This window comes from Apteryx mantelli, chromosome 18 (genome assembly GCF_036417845.1).
Source record: "Apteryx mantelli isolate bAptMan1 chromosome 18, bAptMan1.hap1, whole genome shotgun sequence".
Lineage (NCBI taxonomy): Eukaryota > Metazoa > Chordata > Aves > Apterygiformes > Apterygidae > Apteryx > Apteryx mantelli.
The window spans coordinates 9404570-9428276 of NC_089995.1; the positions used below are offsets into that span (position 1 = coordinate 9404570).

The window sequence follows — 23707 nt, forward strand, 5'->3', positions numbered from 1 at the left end:
GTGGACTAGAAATTATGTACATAGGTCACATGCACAGGGAAGGGGAGTTCTCCACTACACTCAAAGCACAAAATTCCCTTCTCTTTTCTATGTCTCTTAATGTATAGGCACTTATATCTAGAGTCTCCGGCTATGCAGAATCAGACCAACTTTTTAGTTGCAGCTGTCACATTTGATAATACTGATGAGAAATTATGAAATATTCAGCTTTTCTTTTACCTGATAGGAGCTAATTATTTAACTATGCAGGACAATTAGCTAATTAGCTAAGCCAAATGTCCCATCATTGGTGGTAAAATGCATAAGCAGACAGAGAAATGCAGAAAAACTGTGCCAAAAACCTGCCCATGAACAGGAATGGGATGGCATTCAAATTTACATCCATCCCTGAAAGGTGTCTGTTGTAGCTCGGGATTGTATTAAACAGTCACTGTGGTCCAGGATTCCAGCTGAATGCAAGCAGGGCTTGTGTGTGATGAATGTGGGCTCATCAGTTAACTTCAGTTAGCTAAAAGAGTCACGGAATTTATCTAGTTGTAATAAATGAGACTGTTTAAGCAAAATAAAGGAAGTGAACACAGGGCATCTTAATTCCTCACCTCGTTCAAACAGTGCATGGAAAGACTAACACATATTCTACATATATGTGAATATGTTTTGTAAAGATGAGTTTATGTAAACAAATAGGAGCTATTTCTGGAAGCAGAAAAAAATGTCTTCTAGATTTTGCAACTGTACCTAAAAATAGAGCTTATAAAGGTAGGGGCACCCATGACTACAACATCTGAAGTATAGTAGAAATAGAGAGAAACGGTTCAGATTTCAATTGAGAAAGGAAATGCAGCAAATGTTCATAAAATAAAGTCCTGTGTATTTCAGAGAGAGAAGAAACCACATCCTGGGCCTCAAAGCCATTAAGACCAAAGTCTCATCATGCTCCCCGAGGAAAAAAAAAACACAGTATCATTTGTTTGCTCTCTGTGGGACTCAGTTTTCAAAATGAATGTCATGTGAGGATGAGTTTACTCTGGCAATCACCCATCTTTGAAGAAAAGCAGAATAATTCATTAAGCAAACTCAGGCAAAACTTTTTGGTGCCTCAGATCTACAGTGATCAGTCCCTCATCAGCTTATCAAGAGTGTTCATTTTCCTTGAATCTGATCTATCTCTCCCTTGTACCTTTTGAGATGTGTGTCTGTGTTTACATCAAAGGATAGACTTGGAGACTTATGAAAGAGCTATGAGGATTCAGAAATATATTACAGAAAAGTGCTCTGTGCATTTTAGAAGGAATTCATGTAAAAATAACCTGTTAAGGATGCAAAATTGCAGTGGTCAGACATGGCACCAGTTATTAATGTGTCCTGTCAGTATGACTGGATAGACTGCATAATTGAAGTAACCCCATGTGGCCATGTAGCCTGTGTGCATTCATGTTAAGCTGTTCAGTCTTAGGAAACCGTATTATTAAATACAACCAACCTTTTTCTTTACCTTGCAAACTATGGTCCATTGGAAAGTGCTTGGTTTCTTCAAAGGCCTTACTTATTATTGGTCCTTTTAGAAGTGCATTGATTGCATCAACCTGCAATAGGAATATTTCCAATCAGTGCTAGTAAGACTTGCAGAAGAAAATTTGGACAGAATTGTTGTGGGAAAATGCAAAAGCCATTAAACTACTTGATTCTGGAATGATTTCCATAAACATCCCTCCATTAGCAAATAGTGTTAAGCTATTCCAACTAGGAACTCACATAATATTTTGCACAGACAAGTAACGACCTACATGTTGAAGAGATCAAAGGCAATACAATGCTATACATCTATAAAGACATCTGCTGGCTAAACTTGTAGGCTCTCCTAGTATCCATATATGAGGTCCATCTTGATCACACAAGGTATTAGAGTTTTGCTATCTCTTTCCTTTTCATCAAAGCTTTTTTTCTCCTTAATCTAATGCCTTATATAAGGTAGGTCAACCTTACCTTAATCACACGAGGCAACTTGAATGTTGATGAAATTGCTTTCTCAAACTGTCCTATAATCTGTTTACTTACACTGTACCCCAAAATCTTAATAGATTGCCTTCCCTCAAAATATGATTTAACTAAACAATCTGATACTTCTGATCTCTTGTCTTGACAATGATAAAGAGCATGCAATTCTGTGTATTAGTAATGGTTTACAGACCTGGTTAAAAAGATGTTCCAGACAGCCATGAAGTTTGTCTTGTTTGTCTAAAGGAATCCTCATATCATTGGGAAGCTCATCCCCTAATAAAGGCAAGATGAAATGCTTTTAAGTGTCTTACTAAAGTAATCTATGATGAGGTCATGACACAAGCATACCTTCACACTGGAGTGGGTGAAAAATGATTACTGAAGACAAAATGGTAGCTCAAGAGCTTTTTCTATAACTAATACATCAAAATATTCATGATTTTTCATATTATGCAAATATCCAAAACCTAAAGAACCTTATCTCTGCCTAATACCTCTTCCATATTCCAAATTTACCGTGGTTCATGAGAAAATGAACATATATCTATCTCTTCATATTTTTTGTGATTAGTTTTGAAGAAACCACCTTGGCAACTTAAACATGCAAGTGCTTAAAATTAGCAAAGACCCTACTAAAGGGTCTGGTATGAGAAGTATGTCAGTTACCTATGCATATACTCACCTGATCCCATCTCATCGCTGCCTAAGTAAGAGCTATTACTCCGTACACTGGTGTAGGACAACACTGAATCCCGGTTACTGTTACATTCACTAGAAAGAAAAGCAAAGAAGGTGTTTAAAAAAGCTGTACTTACACCCAGTCTCTAATACATCATCATTCTGTTTTTACTAACACTGCAATTGCCAAAACAAATTCTCTTAAGCATATACAAGAGAAAACCCAGTTACATGCAGAACAACCAGTACACGAGGCCTCATGGGCTGGCATTGTAAGAGGATGTCTTTTTCCATTTGTCATGACCACTCAATGCTTAATATATTGCCTGGATCCTATAAAGGATGAAAATGAACTTCCCACCACAGGCCTCATTTGGATTGCATCATTAAACATGCCCTAGGAAAATAGACTAGGGGAAGAATAATTATACTTTATGAATTTGAATCTCAACAGAACGCAGCATTAGTTAGCAGGTCTCAGGATATCACATCATCCAGTTCCAGCATACATTGAAGGTGCAGTAGCACAGATATTGGAGATGGGAGAGGACTTCTAAGGAATCTATACCATTGGAGAACCAGGCATGACAGAACCTAACACTGTCTCAGGGAGCAGAAGACTCACTTCCGTTGGCTTCACATCAATGCTGGCTCCACGCAGAGAAAATTCTAGCATGAATCTCCTCTGTTTAAAGTTCAGTTTACACTAACCATAATTTAATAAAACTGATTAAAAAGCTACAGACTTCAGACTGCCCCCTTCCAGGTAAATGACACAGTGGTTTTAATGGTACAAGCCCAACGTAAGAACTACAAAATCCTCCATAAAGATTGGCTCTTCCTCTATTTTTATTTTGGACTTAGATGAGGAAAATAAGTAAAAGCAATTAAAAGATGCCTGGTCCATGACCTGGGTTCTTGTCTGTCCTTTGTTAAACCTATTATCAAAGAAATCTATTTTTTCTGAAGAAGACTTAAGGTGACTGCATTGCAGTACAAATTCTTATGAAATCTGAATGATACCTCCTAATGATCCCTGAGAAAGAAGAAAGGCCAACACAAAGAAGACATTTTCTTATCTGTAATTTGCCTGTTTTTGTAGCTCCTCAGTAGTAGCTTTTTAGGTCAAAAACTATCAAAATACATTTTATTCCCATTTGAGTAACTATTATCTGTAATTTGTGCTTAATTCTCTGCCTCTGTCTAATAAAGGTAAGACAGAAAAATGTTTCTCATCTTGCCTTTATGTGTAATTTTTTGGAGCAAGTGACAGACCCACAGAGACTCTGGTTTTGATCTCATTTTGTTACCCAGAATAGACTACCCTCAGTTATATAATACTTTTAAACTAAACAGTGTTGAGAAATGGGATTCCTATTAACAAAGAAGGAAATTCTTCACATTTCAATGAAACAGCTTCAGAGCACATGAGCAGATTTAAATCTGTAAGAATAAATAGATGCCGCAGATCTCAACATCTTAAGTGCTGGTTCTGTTTCTTTACTGACTTGATATCTGCTGTCCTTGGAGATGTTCAATATTCAGCTGGACAAGACCTTGAGCAACCAATCTCGTTGGACCTGTTTTGATCAGGAGATTGGACCATATGGGCTCCAGAGGTCCCTTCCAACCTAAATTATTCTGATTCTGTCATTTCTACAGTCCTGCATAAATGTAACGCTCATATTAGTGTATATATATATATTAAAAACAAAAAACAAAAAAACCACACCACCAGGTAAAGATTCAGGCCTGTAACATGGAAGTTTCAAAGATGTATCATTCATTTAAATTACTCTAATCCTCATAACTCTCTGGAGAGTGTCCTTACTCCTATGTATAGGAAAAATCCTACAGTCTTGCTATGAATGTTAAAACGACCTGTTAAGGATGCAAAATTGCAGTGGTCAGACATGATCACAACTTGTTATTTGATTTCTTCTGAAGTTCACTTTTCAACTGTTTCCTCAGAAGAAAGATAGACTTGGAGTGTGTGAGATTTCCTTTGGTAGCAAATACTCCAGGAGAAGCACAATCAATTCTCAAAAACAAGATTTTGAGACACCTGAATAAATATTTGCATTTGTGGTTTCAAAGGTCTATTAAAAATAAAAAGCTGGATGTCCATTTCTCTTTCTCAGTATCTTAGACTTCTGGGAAAACTGTTTGCAGACTTGAATGGAAAAGTCCCCTTACAATAGCAGCTATTGTAAGATCAAGCACTCTGCAAACTCTGCTGAGCTTCTGTGGTTCCCAATTATATGGAATAGAAGGGGAAAGTCACACTAGACTATTTTATGTTCTAAGATAATTTAGTTTTCTAAAAGTCTTGGTATTGCGGTATCATTATAAGAAAAGATTTTTTTCTGTGTATGTCTCCATGGCAATAAATGTAGTGAAATAATTATAGCTAGTTACCACTTTACTAAGTGAATATATTTTACCACAGAATAATTGGCTGACTTGAAAATAATGTTATTTCAAATAATCAACCTCAGAAAAACTAGTTCTAATCCTTAAGTGGGTTAGAGTTGGGATGGGATTTGCAAGTGACCTAAGAGAGTTGGATGTCTAATTTCTGCATGGTCCTTTGAAAAAAGACTCTGGTGAACATACGGTAGTCACATAGAGGACATGCAGCTGGCATTATGAATCCTGAATGCAGAGTATCCGGAAAACCTGAACTGAGACTTCCAAGAACTGGCAAACAGCCTATCAGGAGATTTTATGAAAGATTGTTGTGAGGGTCCTCAGATCAGCAAAAATCATCCCTTTAAGGCCAGTTTACATTGAAGCTCTGTAAGCTCTGCTGGTGTTTTGGTGCTTTCTACTACTGTACTGTTCATTGTGATATAAAGCCTTATGTGAGCAGCATGGTTCAGAATGAGGGAGAGAGCCCAAACAGAGAATTCTAGATGCTGTGGTTAAATAAGGCAAGCGCAGCAATCTCGTTTAACATATAACTCTGTTCCCATAACTTTCCCAAGAATAGGAAAATTCTTAGTAACAGAAAAGCCCTAACAAAATACTAATAACAGGAATGTAGATGCACTTTTGAGAAGTCGGGACCTCCTCTCTGCTAGGAGAAGTCACATGGCAATTCATCACTTCTCAGTGCAGAGCCACACAGAGAGAGTGGTTATTCTCGTGGCACAGCACCAGACGCACGCTTGTGTCAAGGCTGACAGTCTAGTGCTCTTCGTTTGCTTCTCATGCAATGCAACCTTCAAAACCTGTTCAGATTGAGACCACATGGAGTCCAACTGGTGAGAAATGCACCACATTCATGTACATGCACCACACTTTGGAAACTTCAGACTGATACCTGACATTTTAGTCATGCAAGATATACCTCCTGGTGTAAATAGTGGGTAATCCGCTGAGAAAAGAATCCCGGTCTATTACTTTGCTGTCTACTACTATAACATTGAGACAAAATGAGACAGAAAGAAGAGGGAAGAGTTGCAGGTACTACTGCATAACTTTAGCAGGAGTTCATGTGACAACTGTGTGATTTTGGGCAAGGGGAACCAGCTATTGCCTGATTGGCCCTCCTATTTGGTGAATCCATACCTGGATTAGAACTTCAAAATACTATTTAGTAAGGTGAAAGAGACACATCTATCTCTGGACTAACCTGTAGGAGTCTCTGAAACTCATTGTGTCATGTCCAGAATCTTCTTGGTCCTCCTCAGAAACTTTGAAGCAAACCTTCTTGATGCCACCATGCTCAGCTTTGTCAGTATCACTCTCTTCTGTTCCCAGGGAAGGTGGAGACGTCTCCTCCGTGGATGGAGGCTCACACGCATCACCTTCTGTAGGTTCTGTTATGGTGGACAAAAGTCTGCAAAAGTGAAACATCATGCTGCTCTAAGTGACTGGTGGGTAACCTCGAAAACTAAGTATCATGACTATGATTGGAATTCAGATACATGAAATCAAAAGCAAACTTGCCAGTATTTGAACTGTACATAGACTACAGCTATGTAAAGTTGTGAGCTCTGACAGTAGTTCACGGAAATTCATTAATCTAAAATCATAAAAGGTCAATTTTCCAGTTGTTCGTACCTCTAAGTGTAATATTAAACTTGGCTAAGAGGATAAGGTTGTGACCGGTTTATCCACACAAAATTGATCTAGCCCCCCTCTCTGCCTCAAAACAAAACCAAAAACTCCCAACCCAGGTGGGTTAAAGCAAAGCCACTCTCTTTAACAAGTTCAGCTCAATTTTGTATATGATTTTCAGACTCCCCTTTTAATGCTGAATTTGGGATGAAAAAAAATGCAAAGTAAACCTCTAGCAGTACAGTAGAAGCAGAAGGCCACCCAAATTTTTCTGCAACATATGTCTTGGAAAATAAGTGTAATTATTTGCTAAAATAAATTATTGTGTACAAATATTCCTGCTTCCACTTGCCATCTCCTCCTAGTAACCTACTAAGTTTTTTTTAGACACTAACCAGCACCCCTAAACCCACAAAGTATACATCATAAATCTGCTCGTCACTGACCAGTGGTGGGATGCTTTTAGTCAACATTTTCTAATTCTTTGAATTAGTCTCATTCTTCTGAGTCAGGCTGAAATCCTTACAGATTTCTGTGCATATCCTGTATTTGCCAAACTACAACCTTGTTTACTAAGAGTCTTTTTCACTTGATCTACCAAAGATTGCTCCAGTGGTTAAAGCTCAGACAAATACAGATAAAAGGCAAAGACTGAACCCTTCCTGTTGTTCACTGTAGAATGAAAACATCTCCCAGTTCCACAGTAGGGCATGCTTCATTGGTCCCTCATAAAAGAGAAGACATTAGCTTGATTCCCAAGCCTGGGACATAAGCCTTCCTATGTCATTGATTTCTTTGTCTATCACCTTTACTCCCATCACACTTTTGCCTCCTTCCTCTCCTCTCATTGCTCTGTCTTCTTCTATGTTGCACCGCAGTATTTGCCTACCAGACCCATTACTCAAATCCTTCATTACTACTCCTAGGAGATGCATGATGGCAAAAAGAAAAAGACTGAAAGGGGAAGGGAAAAAGTAGGTCCCAAACAGAAAGCTGCCTCAACTCACAAGTTTTGCTTAGTTGGCCTTATCGTAGAAAATATCTCAAGGCTAGGGACTCTGTCTATATGGAGTTCCAAAACCACTATTGGCAGCAAACAGATTATTATATTAGAATATAGCATACATGAAGAAGCAGAATGGTGGCTGTTGAATTCAGGTAGAGTTTTAGGAGCAAATGACAATTATATATACACTAGTGGATCTGCAGAAGAGGAGGTCTGACATTTCACAGCTAGCAAGGAGCACTAAGGCAAGTGTGTGTATAAATGGGCAAATATAACAGAGTATAACAATCACTGCTGATAGGCACAATGTATTTTCCGGGGGGTAAAGCCTCCATTTTGTAAGAATTGTTCTCTGCAGTACATACTGGATTCTCTACTCACTTATTTATCTGAATGACATATTGCTTCATTTCCTTCACTGCAATGTCAAGTTTGTTAAAGAGGTGCAAGTAGGAGTCCTGTATCTCCCGGTCTTCCTGTTTCAGCAGAAAACTGAGTCCCCTTTCCTCCTGACTTGTTCCTCCATTCTGCTGGCCAAAGCTGCCATCAAGATCTCCATCTTCAGGGGCCAGGCATCTCCAGGACGGTGCAGCCATAGTGGTGATGCAATGTTGAGTGTATGAGATTGGATTTAAGGTACCTACTAAACATTGAAGGGTCTAGTTAGTATGGCTCTCATGCCTTTCTGCACTCCATCCCAATAGTGATAGTTTGGGATGGGTGAACTTTTAATAGGAATGGAATTAATGTACTCATAAAGAAAATTCCCCACAATTATTTTGTAAGATCACATTCTATGACAAAAGTGTTTGTTTTTAAAAAAAAAAAAATTCTTTCCTTGCAAGCCAACTGAATATTTTAAGTTACTGCAGTCCAGAAACAGGTGAAGTTATGGAAGTAATGATAGCCGGTGTCCACCCATATACTATTGATATTGACTATATGAGTATCTAAAAGCATTTGTTGAAATGTTAATGAATTTAGGCTCTCAGGAATTGGTTAGTATTATTATTCTAGCTTTACAGTCATTCATTCTCTCTCTCTCTCTCTCACACACACACACACACACACAAGCACACACAACTATATATTTTTTCTCTATATAAAACCTATTACATATATATAAAAACTAAACACTATTAAATATATGTTTACATATATAAAAGAAATGGGATTATGTCTTTAAGATAAATAAAATCCTTTTTCATTTAGAAATGCTGACAGCGAGTCTATGGTACTTTCTTATCCACCTCAGATCACATTAAAAATACTATGGATTTTTAACATTTTTAAGTGAGCAGGGTTTCTTTATTGACTTTGTTTTGAACACGGTCAACACTATTCCTGAGTACATTGGTTCGTCTACATTTCCATGTGTCCGTTCCAAACATTCCTGCACTCTGACCTTGCCAGACAATGAATCAGAAGTGTATTATGTGAGACTATGATGATGAAATGTTGGAACTCAAATATTCAGCTTGTAGGACAAATGCTATGTAGTGGCCATTTATCACAAAATAGATCCCCTTGACAGAGTAGAGACTCCTAGCTCAAATAAGTGGAATTTATTTAGTGATAACTAAAGGTAACAGCACTACAATCTGATTGACTATGACTTTCCACCTGAATACCACCTCTCTTCATAGTATGAAACTAGTTTTTCTAGCACTATTACTAGCCCTCATTACTTTTCTTTTAGTCAATAAGTCAGTTCTACAAAGTCCAAACAGGACACTTAGTTACTATGAGATAACCACACTGCTTAGCTGGTAAAAATGTTTGACCTGAAGCCTCTCTATCCATAAAGGCCTTAATATTTTACAGTGCAACCTGCTTATCATTTTACTAGAAAAAAGGGTATTGGCAAGGCTGTGTTTCTTCACAACTTTTTGAGCAGTTAGAAAGACACAGCTTTCTACGAAGATAATACCAGTATGTTTTGAAAATGAATTAGCACCTTGTTCTGGATCAAGACCAATAATAGAAGGTTTCCGTCCAATGCGAATGCTGAACGACCTCCCTGCTGAGGTAGTGTTTTTGGGGTAAGACACCTCCATGAGGTTCACATGGCAGTTGGTGGGGCAGAAATCCATGCTGTTAAGGGAATGTGGTTCCATGATGGCTTGTTTGAAGGCTGGGCTCACCTTTGTCTTCAATTCATCTGCAAACTGGGAGAAATAAAGCAAACGTGCTACTTCACTTGCAAAAATTTATGATGCAACATAGACAATCCTTTTTTCTTCCTGCCAGTCTCCTATTCCAGAATCATATGATTTCTGCTGCAGCTGAAATAACACTTTCCAAGAAAAAATGCTCATAAAACAACAAATGAAAACAATTAACTACTTTCTAGGGGCATCTTTTCAAACAACTCACATAATTGCACAAAAGAGCATGTTTAGTTAACTTCCACTATTAGACACTGTACTAAAGCTCATATTAGTTCTACAAATCAGACACTTATCATTACTTTGTGGCCACATTTATTCACTCATAAGGTGGAGATGGACCTGCAATAATATGTTCCAACTCAGCTCTGACAAGCTGAAAGGAGTGCTTTACAAATAAGTTCCTTTCCCCTCACAACTTGCTATCTAATTAACTTGCAGAGCTGTCTTCATGCCACTAGGACACCTACCTCTAAAGCAGTTCAGATTCATAAATAAAGAATACCAAGACCCAGTCATCACAATGAAGTATTGTCTTGAGACTTCACCAATAACTAGTAACGTTGTACCTCTTGGTAGTTTGCGAGCCTTCTGCTAATGCTTTCCAGCTTAGTGTCACAGATTTGCCGGAATTCATACTGGGGCATGGTGGCCACAGCACTGCTTAGGGATATAAGCCTTTTGCAATTCCTTACGAAGTGATTGTCCTCTGCAGCAAAGGCCTCTAAAATCTAAATGAGAAGACAGAGTCAATGATAAAAGACTTGGCAGTGAGCGAAAATGCAGTTTTCTTCCACTGAATAAACCATAAAGCCCGTATATTGACATGGATGAATAAAGCTGCCTTCAGAACAAGTTGCCTTTATTACCACCTGGGAACCATTATCATTTCTAACCTCAGATTCACAAAATATTTCTCAGAAATTTTCAGAATAACTGACATGGCTCAAAATAGCCACTGTGCACTGTCAAAGTTACCTGCTCTGACATGCTTTCCCTTTCATGGGACATAACAATAATGTTACTGGGATGTGACGGAAACATTTACTATTATCTCATTATTGTGCACATCTGAACCAAAATACTAAGCGTTGCTGGTTTCTGATAGCAGCAGTTTTATCCGTTTCCTTTAACGACCCACCCAGCCCATCAGATGGGAAAAAGCTGCTAGAATTTTTTTCCAAGGTAAAGCAATTCTTGCCTGAGAAGATTAACCTTGAGTATCAGCAAAGAATGCTTCACCAGACAGGAAAAAGGGAGTGTTCCACAGCAGGGGGCCCCCTTCGGGCCCCTAACGTCTAAAATCCTCCAAGCATTCGCTGACTTGCCCATACCAAGAAAAAGCTGTTATAACTGGATGCATTCTAGTTAAGAAAACTCCAGGCAGGATTGAGAAGAGCAGGTGCTTCCTCATCAGAAGTGCTAAGCCAAGCACCAGGGGAATGCTGAGATTACTGGCCTCCCTGTTCTGTTTAGGAATGAAGCTGGCAATGTATGATGTCTGGTACCTTTGCAGTGAGATTGAAGCAACCTTTCGGTTCTACAATTTTCTCTAGGACAAAGGATTTGATTCCTGCACTGCTGACGTATTCGTACACCACGCCATGCTCCAGGTGGGTGTTATCCACAGTCAGGCTAATGAGAGGTGTTTCTTCACTAATGATCAGTGGAGAGCTGATGGCCTGCGGTATTTGGCCTGAAACCAAAACAAGTCATTAGAGGCAGCACACGTGCATAGAAGCATGCATATGGAAGAGAAATCTGTTGAGAGGTATTAATTGCAAAGACACCACCTTTGGCTCAAGAAGTCTCTGAACCACAAACTGCTAGAGACTGGGAGAGTCTTCTGAGGAAGACATTTGCTGTTGGGCACTGCTGGAGGCAGTGACAGGAGACAATCCACGTGCTCCAGTCCATATTCTGATATTCTTGTATGCATGTATGCACACTTCTATGCACAGGACACCACTTTTAGTTCTGTTTAGCATTCAAATACACAGTTCCCAGCAGAAACTCTCAAAGAGAAGTGAAGTATGTTAATCTCAGAGTCTTGTTGTTGGCAAACCACCCTCTGGAAGACTTGCCGCTTTTCTGTCCAAGCTGTAGGGTGTCCTCCAGATGCATTTTACATGTAGATACAAAAGTGAGATGGGAGGAGGAGATAACATTTTTGCACACAGACAATGCTACTGTCACCAGAGAATGGCTTGAAGCTCCAGTCAGAATGAGATCTGCCAGAGGACTGCTTACCTGCCTCTACCAGGGTACTGCTCCTGCTATTCTGCTGTGGAGCTGCAGTTTGGCCATTAGCTTAGCAGCTCACCAAGGCTTACATGGGATTCATGTAGGTCCTAGAGAAGTTGCCAATGGTGTTCTGAGAGCCAGGCTCAGTCCTTTGAAATGAATCTGGTTTCAATATTCTCTCCTAAAATCTACTCTTCCTAGTAAGCTCTAAACATGAAAGTCAATCACGAGTTACACTTTTCTAAGTTGGAGGAAGTACACTCACACATTTTGCTGACACAGTGGTAAAATGCTCCAAAAACATGCTCCAGATCAGCAAAGTCATTTTAAATGGTGGAGTACTTAATCACAGAAAACATATCTTGTTCTAGCTAGTTACTCACAGATCCTCCCTCTCCAGCTGCCGTTCCCTCTAACCTCCTGGTTTGCAAGGGCTACCAGAGGTATTCCTGAGCTATTCCAGACACTGGCTCTCTTGTAAAGATCAGAAAGGATGGGATTTCTTTGCTCTTTTAAGGCATAACAAGCTAAAAAGTGCTAACAGTGTTTGCAGAAGACAGTATATCCAGTCTGTTTCTTGCTAGAACCCTAGTTTTGCCAGTGTGTGTATATACTCTCACTCAGGCAAATACAGTTCCGCTGCAGGAAAAGTAAATTAGAATATTAGTACATGTGAGCTGGGTTGTCTACATTTGCCTCTCACAAGCTAAACTGTGCCAACCCAGACATGCGCTCACAGTTTTCTTGGCTTTGTTTAGAATTTATGGTAAGACTAAGCACTGCAGTAGTTTGGGATAGCTGGTAGTAGTAACCACACAGCTGACATGCCAAATAGTGTCCACAGGAGGACCCTCCTTTGTCACCATTTTTGCCTGTTTTTGTCACTTCGCTAACTATGTGAAGGCTTGCTAACGATATCCACTGGTCCCTGGTTCTACGTGGCAGTCTCCCTTATTTAGTAGCCTAATGCGTAAGAGCACATCAATTACTACACATGGCACAGGGGACAGCTTTGTTCCATGAAAATGAATTTTCAGTGTGGTATATGTTAACCTAGCTCTCAGACACTGTGTAATTATACTGGTCTGTGGCTTGACGTCAAAGCTATCAACTAAATAACTCCAATTAGTACATGCCTTCTCAGCATGCAAGACCCTAGTCATTTACTGCAGGACTGGGGCTATTACAGCCAATAAAAGTAGATGTACCAAGAGTTTTTTTCCTCTACCTACATAATAAATGATGTTGATACTTATAAAGATTCTCTAAGGCACTAGCAGGAAACAGATATCTAAGAATACACAGTGAATTTCTGTTTTCTCTTCTGTTCAGAGCAGAGCACATGCCTCTTCAGGGTCACAGGCGTATGATTTCTATAGGTATCTCAGTTTTGGTTTCTCCTAAATGAACTGCAGTGTGAGTCTACTTCCTCTGGCAGACTTCATTACAGAGCTTTGCTGAAACAAGAGATTTTCCACAATAATAATTATATTTCATATTTCTACTGCAGTTTTCCTTCCTTCTGATTTGAAAGCATCTGACTTCCCTAGGTTTCTGTCCCCCATGAGAATCTTTACCTGATTCCTGTTGGCTATTCTGTAGGGGATCCAATTCTGCACCTCCTTCCAGCGAAGAGTCTTCTTTGCTGGACCCGGGATGACCGCCATTCAGATAGGCACTGGATGTGGATTGCTGACCTCTGTCCTCCTCAGCATCTTCATGTGTTCTGTACACCCACTGGTACAATCCCTTTCAAAAGATATGGACTTGAACTATGACCTCAGTAAAAATGCTTGATCGCTCTAGGTTTGTACTACAAACGTAAACCTGGATGTCAATTTTATATCTTCTAAGCTGGCTGAAATACCAGCATTCCCCCAGCCTTCCTCTGAATTTCGAAGTGTATAAAATCTATATCCATATCTGGGTGCACTTTTAGTTTTAGCAATAGTTAATAATATGTAGTAGTCTATGTAGTATATGAATTGGCCTATGTGTTATTTGTAGATATTTTGCAATTATAGCCAATTATAGGGTTTTACTGTTATCTACTCCCTTAATTACATCAGAACCTTGGTACAGGAGTAAATAAGTTGAAACAGATTTAAGTTGCTTTTCTGAATAATTAGGGAGCATCAGAAATGGAAGAAGGGGAGGAATTAATATATTTCCTTTAAGGCCTCGTGTTCATACCAGGGCTTCCTGTTGTCTGGTCCTGTATGCTGTAAAGTGCTCCAGAACTTCAATATAATTTGCATGTGTTGCATTATTCCCATTAACTTTCAAAATACACTGCCCTGGATGAAGGCCTACAGCTGCAGCCTCAGATCCTGAAAAAGAAAAAAGAGAGGATCCAGGAGGTGAAGCCATCTGACCATGGAAGGGAACACTGGAAAGGTTACAAAGGGTTCTGGTTAAGAAGAGTAGGAAGAAAAGTTAGTTCATAGTGCTGTCGTGGTTTTGCTAATTACTTATCCTAGGAGAGCTTTGTTGAATGAGGAAAACATCGTGTATCAATCCTTCTTATTTTCAGTAGTGCTGGGAAAAACAGAGCCCCCCCTAGATCTGAATACATTTATGCTATGAATTGAAATTCCTGCGGGAAATCATTTGGGAATCTTAGATGGTCCTTCTAGCCTTATATTTATGTTAGCTTAGGCCTACTTACATATAAACAGTTATATATGTTTCAACTTGTTGCATTGGAAAGATGCAGAATACTTACCTGCTACGCAATTTGCCAGGGTCTAACAATGAGATTATGATGTACTTAAAACTAGAGTAAGCATAGAGCAAAGTAATCAGCTTCAGTGGATTTACTCCGGATTCATATGAACAAGATTCAGATCCAAATCCAGCTCCTAGAAATCTACAGTTAAGGTGATTAACTTTTAAAGGCACCATAATTTAAAATTCATACAGTTTTATCCCAAATACAATCTGGCCTTTGCTAAAAAAGCCCTGAAAAAGGAAATCGTTTTGCTGGCATTTCCAGTTTGCACTCTTTAGTTTGTTAAAAAGTGATTACAGGTGCTGATATGAAAGGGTGTATTAATGTGCCTCCCTGAGCATGTTGCTAGGTGCATTCGAGTGTTGACTGTTTTCTGTATTCTAGCTACACTATATATATATTATCGCATGTATTATACTGAAGGAAGGAAGTGGTACACAGCCAAGAGGTCATAATTTCTGCATTTTCTGAAAGTAAGGGTAAAAGCTGTGCTTTATTTGGAGCTCAGTTTGCATTTCAGTTACAGAACTGGTAACTATCTCTGGCAAACTGTTTTCTCCTTTAAAAGGACCAAACAGTTTGCCTCTATCTTGACCACCGGCAACAAATTGAGGAAGTAACAGGCAGAATCATGCCTTGAATTTTTCCCAGCCACCTTAGTTTTAACTTTTGACTCCCTGTGGCTGTAAGCTATATCTTAGTGGTCTTACAAAGCAACCAGGTTAGAATCACTATGGAGGTGTGTTTCGAAGTTGGAAGAGCTCAAGTGACAGTGCTTCCTCAAGAGCTGTTCTGCAGTTCTGTGGACTGCAATGCTAGCAAATTTCTTCTACGGTAGAACTAAGTTACTCCTGGTTTGTGTTGATGAGATAGTGACCAACACTCAGCTTATTATCATGAAACAATCTTCTTAGATTGTATTTAGATTTTAAATGTTCTGAGGCAGGAACCACCTCTTTGTTCTATGTTTTTATATTTGAGTGGGATTTTTGTCTATGATAGGGGTTCCTAGGCATTACGGTTATTAAAATAAGTTGTCAGAACTTGTTTAGAACTAGTTTGACAATGAAACTTGAATCTTGCTCCAACATACACCACACACACATACATACGTATATTTAGCTGTACTCCAACCTTAACTATACCGCAGTCTCCCTGCTTACCTCTTCCTACCGCATGAACATATGGTGGTGCTACTCCCCGTATCTGAAAGCAAAGTGCTTCAGGACAATCTGGGATTTTAATAATCCTGCAGGAAAATCAAGGAGAAAAGAAAGTAGCATTTTGTTACACTGCCAGAGCTCTGAGCAATTCTAACAATGTCTTTTTCTGGCATTCACAACTGTGTTTTGGATCAAAGAAAACACTCACACAGTTTGCAAATAAATAACAAATAAAGGAGTCTGAAAAAACCATCCAGTCCATCTCCATTCTCCAAGGCAGAAACAGCTGTATCTAGATGTCTCTTTAACCTATTTTTAAAGACCTATAAAGATTCCACAACGTTTCTGGCAATCTGTTTTCACTACTTGTTAGAATGTTTCTCCAAATGTCTAATCTGAATCTTCCTTGTACCAATTAAAGCCCTATTTGTCCTGTTCATGGTACACAGAAGGAAGAGAACTTTTGCAGCAGCCTTTCCTGTACTTGCATGTTACTGTCTTCTCTTCTTTAGGCTTAGTAACCTCAGCCCTTCAATCTTTGTTCACAAGTCATGTTTTCTAGACCACAGACCATTATTATTATTATTATTATTATTATTATTATTATTACTACTACTACTATTACTGTCCCCTGGTCTCTAATCAGTCTTTCCTGAAGTGCAGCACAGAAAACTGGACAGAGTGCTGCAGCCCTACACTCCCCAGCACACAGTGCAGTGAAAAGATTCCTTTAAAAATGTACGTGAAGAAGCCAATGAAGGAGGTGCTAATCCCAAATAGCAATGTGGTCATCAGGATCTAATTTACCACTTCAGCTACTGCTTCTGCAGGTTATAATTTTTAATACTTTATTGCTGAAATGACAACTTCAAAGAATTATTTCAAATATCAAAAAGACTGACAGAACTTGGGCAGCAGCAACGCAGACTTTCTTCATATTTTCCATCCTTTATAACTTCCCTAAGGTTAGGCCCACAGGCAAATCAATCCACTTATTAGGCTTTAGGAGATGGAAGATGGATTTCCCAACATTGATGCTAGTTGGGACTGTGAATTTTAAGACAGACATCCATACTCAAGCAATTGGGCTGATGCTTCTGTAAGAAGCCATTCTAGCAATTTTTAATGTGGAATTAGATTCTAATAATCACTGAGTTAAAGTGTACTATCTGCAAGAAGTAGAGTTCTGAGTCAACATATCCACGTGTGCAAGACAGAGTTACTTTACCTTGTGTAGTAAAACCGTGCAAGTTTGTGCTTTACAGGGTTTAGAAGGAATTCAGTATAATTTACTCTACTCTAAATGATATTAAAGCAATGTTAAAGTGACACAAAGAGCAAACAAGCAAACAATAAGCAAGAGAGTGATCCTGAGCTAAGACTTTACTTCTCCATGATCAGTTTTGGCAGACTGTGTTTCTATATGGAATATTATCTCAGCTTGTGGAAATTTAAAACTAAAGACAGCTGCAAAACATGGTTTTGATGCAGAGTGTCAGGAAGATGAATATATGATGGGCGAGCTCTTGTCTGAAGACAGACTCAAAGCTCAGGTTCAGTGAATACTCCATGTAAAACATGGAGCAAACACTATGTGTTTACAGAGTGAAAATATACCAAGCAACACCCTTATAAGTGTTAACTAAAAGAATTGAATTCTGCTATGTGTTTGCAAGCCTCTACAGACCTGAAAGTCTTGTGGTCTGCAGGCCTTTTCATTTCAAGCAGGATGTTTTAAACCAGATGAAACTTCAGTGAGCAGAGATGGTGAGCGTTAGCAAGTGCGTGCACGCCCTGCAAGTACCTGGACCAATATCCTGCTTTTGGTCTGTGACATTCTGGTGCAACAGATGGGAAATTCTGTTTGTTAATTAAAATTTGGCACTTCTGAATTTATTAAATCTGTAAGTGAATAACACAGGACAAAAACTTTCTATGACATTTATGTCTATATTGGTTTCCATTTCCAGGCAAGTTCAAAATTCTGGGATTACAGAATCTAATAATTAATGAGACCTTAACAGGACCAAGCCTAACTTTGAGATACCATAGTGGATTGAAAGACTGTATGGACTGATATGGTCAGTGCCATATAAAAGTGCCAAAAATAAGCCAAACTCTAATGGGGTGGGAATCGCCTTCCCTCGAACAGATACTAGAGTCTGAATGACTACGATAGCATAACAATTCTGGTGATTCAGTTCTATTTGTGCACAAAGAGGTCAAAAGTTAACTGCAGTATGAAGAAAATACATTCCATCCTGTTTTAGAGACACAAGCATCATCACTGAGAATGATCTGTGACTCTTGCATCTATTTCATTTATCTCAGTTTTTTTCCTATTAAACTGCAGCTTCTGCATGGTAAAGTGTTCACACAGTTCTCACTACAAACAGTAGAAAAAAAATTGAAGTTTCTAGATAAACTTCTGTCCGTCATCTTGGCACTTACTCTTTGGATTTGGTGGCTACCAGAAGTCTAAGCGGCCTTCGTGAGCAGAAAGACTGGTTTAAGATGGTTTCCACTTCTGAAAATGGGCGTAGGAATATTAGGTCCTCATTGATGGAATAGATCTTCCTTCCTGTCTGCAGGCCAGCCATCTGCAGACGAAACAAACGCCACAGGAAACTTCAGATCGGCAGCAGGGTCTCTGCTACAAAGGTGTGCTTTGAGACGTTCAACTGCTCCCTACCAGGGAAGATCCTAGGATCACTGTGACATGGAATACTGTATTGGGTCATAGAATCATGTCATTCACCCTTAAAAGTCATCTGTATTTACAAAACAAAAGATTTCACCAATATCTGTATAGATATGCCATCTCACAGATGCATTGTACTTTGTAGTTTTCTGCTACATTTTTTTAACATGCGGCTTCAGACTAGCTGCGCTACCCAGTGAAATACAGAAGTGGAACTTCCCACAACTTACAGGTGGGGCACAAGGAGCCAAGAACATAGGTTTTAGTCACTAGCCATGCAAAATTAATCCATACCTAGTCAGATAACCAAATGTAACCTGTTGTTAAGTGGTGGTAAAAACCTGCCTCTGCTCTAAGCAAGGTATTGGCTTTTCATCATCTCAAAAAGCCAGAACACTTTCATTTCAGTGTCTAACTTTAGTTAACTCATGTAACTTTAGTTATTTGGCCATGGTCAGAGGAAGTCAGAGGCTGCACAGCAACAGAACCCAGGTCTCCTATTCTACCCACTGGACAATAACCCTTAATAGACTTCTTAACAATTAATACTAGTTAAAATGGGACATAACAGCACCTTGACTAAGTGTTAGGATATCAAAGAAATATCAAATTCCTTTTAATGGATTAAAAAGAAAAAAAAATCTATGGGCCCAATTGTTCACCCTTGCCAGATTAGGATTATTTCCTATTACTTCAAGGTCTAATTTCGTTCAAGTGTTTCATCTTGAATATGTAACTGAAAAAGAAATGATTCATTTGAGTTTGAACTCAGCCTGTTACCAAGATGTCCTCTTAGGTAAAATCAAAGCAGAGTTTCTGTGGTCCTTCCCTAGGAGTCAGTATTTATTGGTTACTTTTTGCTTCTTTAGAGAACAGTGTCTTCTCCAGCAGTTGGGCTTTTTTCTAAATGTGACTACAGTCTTGACCACAAGCAGTTTTCCTGTTCTGTCTGGAATCCATGGACAAATTTCTTGACTTAGAAAAAGGAGGTCTAAACATTACTGCATAGATCTCATCCCAGATATAAAACTTCGACCTGTGGCAAAAGTGAATCTGGAAGTATAGCACTGGAAAGACGGGGTGACTTTGCTGATACTTGGCTTGGCTTTTCTTATATATATTCTGTGGTCTGAATGTCAGAGGTGGGTTTACCTACAAAATCTATGCTTTTTAGCTCAAATCAAAGCTATTAACAGGAGAAGCTATAAAGTGCTCTCCTTAGTTTAGTTCTCAAGCTCTCCACAGTTCATAACATCCTCTTGTGTGCCTGGAAATAATGCCCCCCCGCCTTTTTTTTTTTTTTTTTTTTTTGTTAAAAACAATCCATAACATGGATAATATGTACAAATAACAAGACAGCTGCATTTTAACTTAGGATAGAATTTTATAAACTTTGGTTTATAATTCAATGGAAGTGTTTCTGCTATTTGCATTCAATTATATTTCATAATAATAATAATAATAATAATAATATATATCTTTAAAGTCATTGTATTTTAGGGCTGATTTTCTCAATGTAGCTCATGCAATTGATTTATGTGCCACTAGCTAAAATCTCTGCACACTTGCAATCACTCTACCTGTTGATGTCCTCTTTATATTTATAACTGACCGTTTGTACATATGAGACACCAGCCTGCACACATAATCATATTAAATCCATGAATATATGAGGGACCCTGTCCCATATTAAGCCCTACAAACTAGTACTTTCAGATAAAAATCTATTACTTTAGTGGGATAGAACTAACCAGGCTAAGGAGAATGTGGCAGCATGTCTCTCGAAGAGTAAAGACCTACAGTGTCACGGAGCTTGCGTTTTGTGAATAATGGATGCTCCTTATGACGACTCAATGCAGTTGTCTGGATCCAGGCCACTGCCTTTTCCCAAATGCCAGCAGCTTGCTATTTGCTATTCATCTGCATGGCCAAGGGCCAACTGGCTGTTTGTCGAACATGCTCTGTTCAGACACCAGACATCTGCTTGTCAGTTGGCTGCTCAGAGTAAGACAGCAACCACACCTCCCTAAAGGATAACTTTTTCACTGTTGCTTCCTTCTGATAGGGTGTGTCATTCATAAATCAGCTCTAGGATCAAAACTTGTGCGAATAAGCCCAGCTATAATTAACCTATAAGTGAACTGGCTTAGAAAGGAAGACAAGGTACAAACTGAGGAGACATTGACTGTTTAGATGACATTTTTCTGAAGACAAAAGAACTTGGGCTAGGCATGGGTCTCTGCAGCAATCCACATCCACCAACCACTGATATGGGATTTTTTTGTGACCCTCCCTCTACGTGAGCTGAGCCAGTGCTACAATTACAGCTAGGTGCTGACAGGAGCACAAGGAGGGCAGAACTCTTACAGGTGAGAGTCCCAGGCTGAGAGCTTCTCACCATTGTAGGTCAGAAGTGGAAGTGGGTGGATAATGCTCTAAATCTTAGGCATAATTCTGAGAAGCTGAACATGCACCTCAAAAAAAGAATTCCCAAATTGCAATTTGAGTACCCTGTCAGTACAGGAATTTGATGCTTCAGCAATTCTCAACAACTTTTGGATACAGTTTGGAAACACTGGCAAAGCTAACAGCTCACAAAACAGTGTCTAACTAAGCATCAAAATAAAAAAGACAATAATAGTAAAAAATAATGCTTGGCAACTCTGATTTTTGAATAAAACCCAAACAGCTCCCTGTTGCACGTGCATAAATTTCAACGCTGTTTGCCACCACAACCTGTGCATGACAATTTTGTTGCTGGTACACTAGGGACAACAGATGACAGTCCCAACTCAAAAACAATGTGTTAATCTTGAATAAAACTATGCAACCAATAGATTTGTCTCCACTTCAATTGGCAGACCTGGAATCTTATTCTGGCCTAAAGTCTAACAGTCCTAATGAAAGTAATGCACTGTGATGGACACTGTGAAGCAAAGCTGCATGTCTTAATTTTTGTCCCTGGAGAGTGTGACAGCAGGCACAGGATTTCTAAATGGCCTGCAGCTGCTGAGCCACGCAGAACCACATGCTGGATATCTTTGCAGTATCACAAAGCAATTAAAAAAGCTCAAGAATATAATGAAACGCATCACTGTTGGACATCAGGTCTTCCCAAAATGAGCTGACAGCCCTCCAGTTCAGTGAGATGCAGATCTAGTTCTTTTCTGCAGCAATATTTTTAAGATCAAGTTGAAAAGATGGGCACATGGTCACAGATAGTTTGTCTTGGAAGGTCTAGAAAAAGATTCCTTGGAAAATTGCGTGCTTCTGTTGTCTTAAAACACAAACAGATTTGAAGGACATTCTACAGGCAGCTAGCCAAAGAAAGGACAGCAGGATTATCTGTCAGGCAATAGTTTACAGTGGGGGTTTAGATTAATAAAATTTTTGGCCAACCTCTCTTGATTTTGAGCATGAGGTAGAGCATAGGATCAGTTTCTCTGGTGACCATAAAACAAATGAGAATCAGGAATACTAAGATCATTTAATTCTAATATTAAACTTCACCTCAAAATACCCTCCTGTTTGACATTCTCAACTTGTTAAAATCAGTCTGTCCACTTCGGCTGTTTGCAATGGGCTAGTCACCCAGGAACTGCATGTAGCCAAAAGCAGTGACCCACAAACAAATGGGGACATTCAAAGTTCTATAATGGTTGTCCTGGACTTCTAATTAGAAATACTGTTCATGCTCTACCACAATTTTCTGCGAAACCTTGGGCAAGTCATTTAGTCCTTGATCTTATCTTCATAGTTATTAAAAGGCACCTAAATACCTTTTAAAAAACAGACCAGTCTGTCTGTGCCTTATATCTGTAAAAACAGGATAATGCTGTGTTATCTACTCAAGGGTTTTGTATGGATAAATAACTGATAATGAAGTACTCGGATCGTATGACATTTGGGCCATTTGTGTGCCTCAAAGAAGTAAAGTAAATACATTCTGCAGAGCTGATTAGTACTCTTCAAAAATATCAGGGCTCATGAGCAAAATCAGTATATGCATGTAAGGAGAAAACACATCTAAAAATACAGTTTCCCCTCAAATACTCCTGTGCTTCTCATTGTATTTCTTTGTGCTATCCCAAGCTGATTGCTTTCCCTCTGCCCTCAGATTTATGTTGCTAATGCACCCGAGCTACACTATCATCATGGAGAGATGCTGCTGTTGTCTTATCACTTAACAAAAATATTGAGCAAGGAAGTCATCCAAAGCTGCAAAAACATTTAACAATTTATGGAGTTTGTTACCAGAGAAATTGTAGAAAACTCCCAATTTTCTGTTAGCTGCCTTTAAATTAAAACTAATGAATTTAAAAGGATATTTCTGTACCTTTTCAAAGCATTTTACTGCTTCCTTAGGTACCAAAACCAAAATATTTACAAATAATAGAAAGTCTTACCTCTGCAGAAGACCCTCGTCGAACTGACTTCACCACAATTGCTTTGTTCTTTTCTTCTATGTCAAATCCATAGTCATCCTCTTCTGGTAAAATCTTAAAAATAAAAAGAGCATAGTGTAATACTTCATGAATATGAAGTTAGCTGAAAGATAGAGTTAAGAAATTGGACTTTTCACTTCAAGCCATGATCGACATAGATTCATAAATTTTAAGGCCGAAAGGGGCTATTATGTCATTTGATCTGAATCTCCTACATAACATTAGCCATAAAATTTCATCTAGTTATTTCTGCACTAAGACCTTACTATATTAAAGCACAGTTTCCAGAGAGCTACCCAACTGTGATCTGCAATCTTTAAGAAGGGAAAAATCTATTCCCTCTCTTAAGATTTTGTTCCCATGGTTAATCACTTCCTCTAAAAAGAAATGGTTGCTGTATTTCTCATTTGAGTTTGGTTTTAACTTCTAGACTCTCATTCTTGATTAGATGTTTCACTTTTAGATTACAGAATACGTTAACATTCAGTATTTTCCTTTGGTGAAA

The 23707-nt window shown here is 38.8% G+C and overlaps 1 protein-coding gene across 1 annotated transcript in view; it reads right to left on the reverse strand.

Annotated features, from left to right (window-relative positions):
• PREX1 (phosphatidylinositol-3,4,5-trisphosphate dependent Rac exchange factor 1) overlaps positions 1–23707 on the reverse strand; it is a 180869-nt gene that overhangs the window by 11852 nt on the left and 145310 nt on the right. The window contains exons 17-29 of the mRNA XM_067308010.1: positions 23164–23256; positions 18508–18656; positions 16057–16142; positions 14356–14492; positions 13740–13911; positions 11427–11614; positions 10488–10649; positions 9708–9918; positions 8132–8390; positions 6317–6523; positions 2684–2772; positions 2192–2274; positions 1496–1586 (exon numbers count right to left, since the gene is read on the reverse strand). Coding sequence (XP_067164111.1) covers positions 1496–1586; positions 2192–2274; positions 2684–2772; positions 6317–6523; positions 8132–8390; positions 9708–9918; positions 10488–10649; positions 11427–11614; positions 13740–13911; positions 14356–14492; positions 16057–16142; positions 18508–18656; positions 23164–23256 — 1927 coding nt within the window. The remainder of the gene's footprint in view (positions 1–1495; positions 1587–2191; positions 2275–2683; positions 2773–6316; positions 6524–8131; positions 8391–9707; positions 9919–10487; positions 10650–11426; positions 11615–13739; positions 13912–14355; positions 14493–16056; positions 16143–18507; positions 18657–23163; positions 23257–23707) is intronic.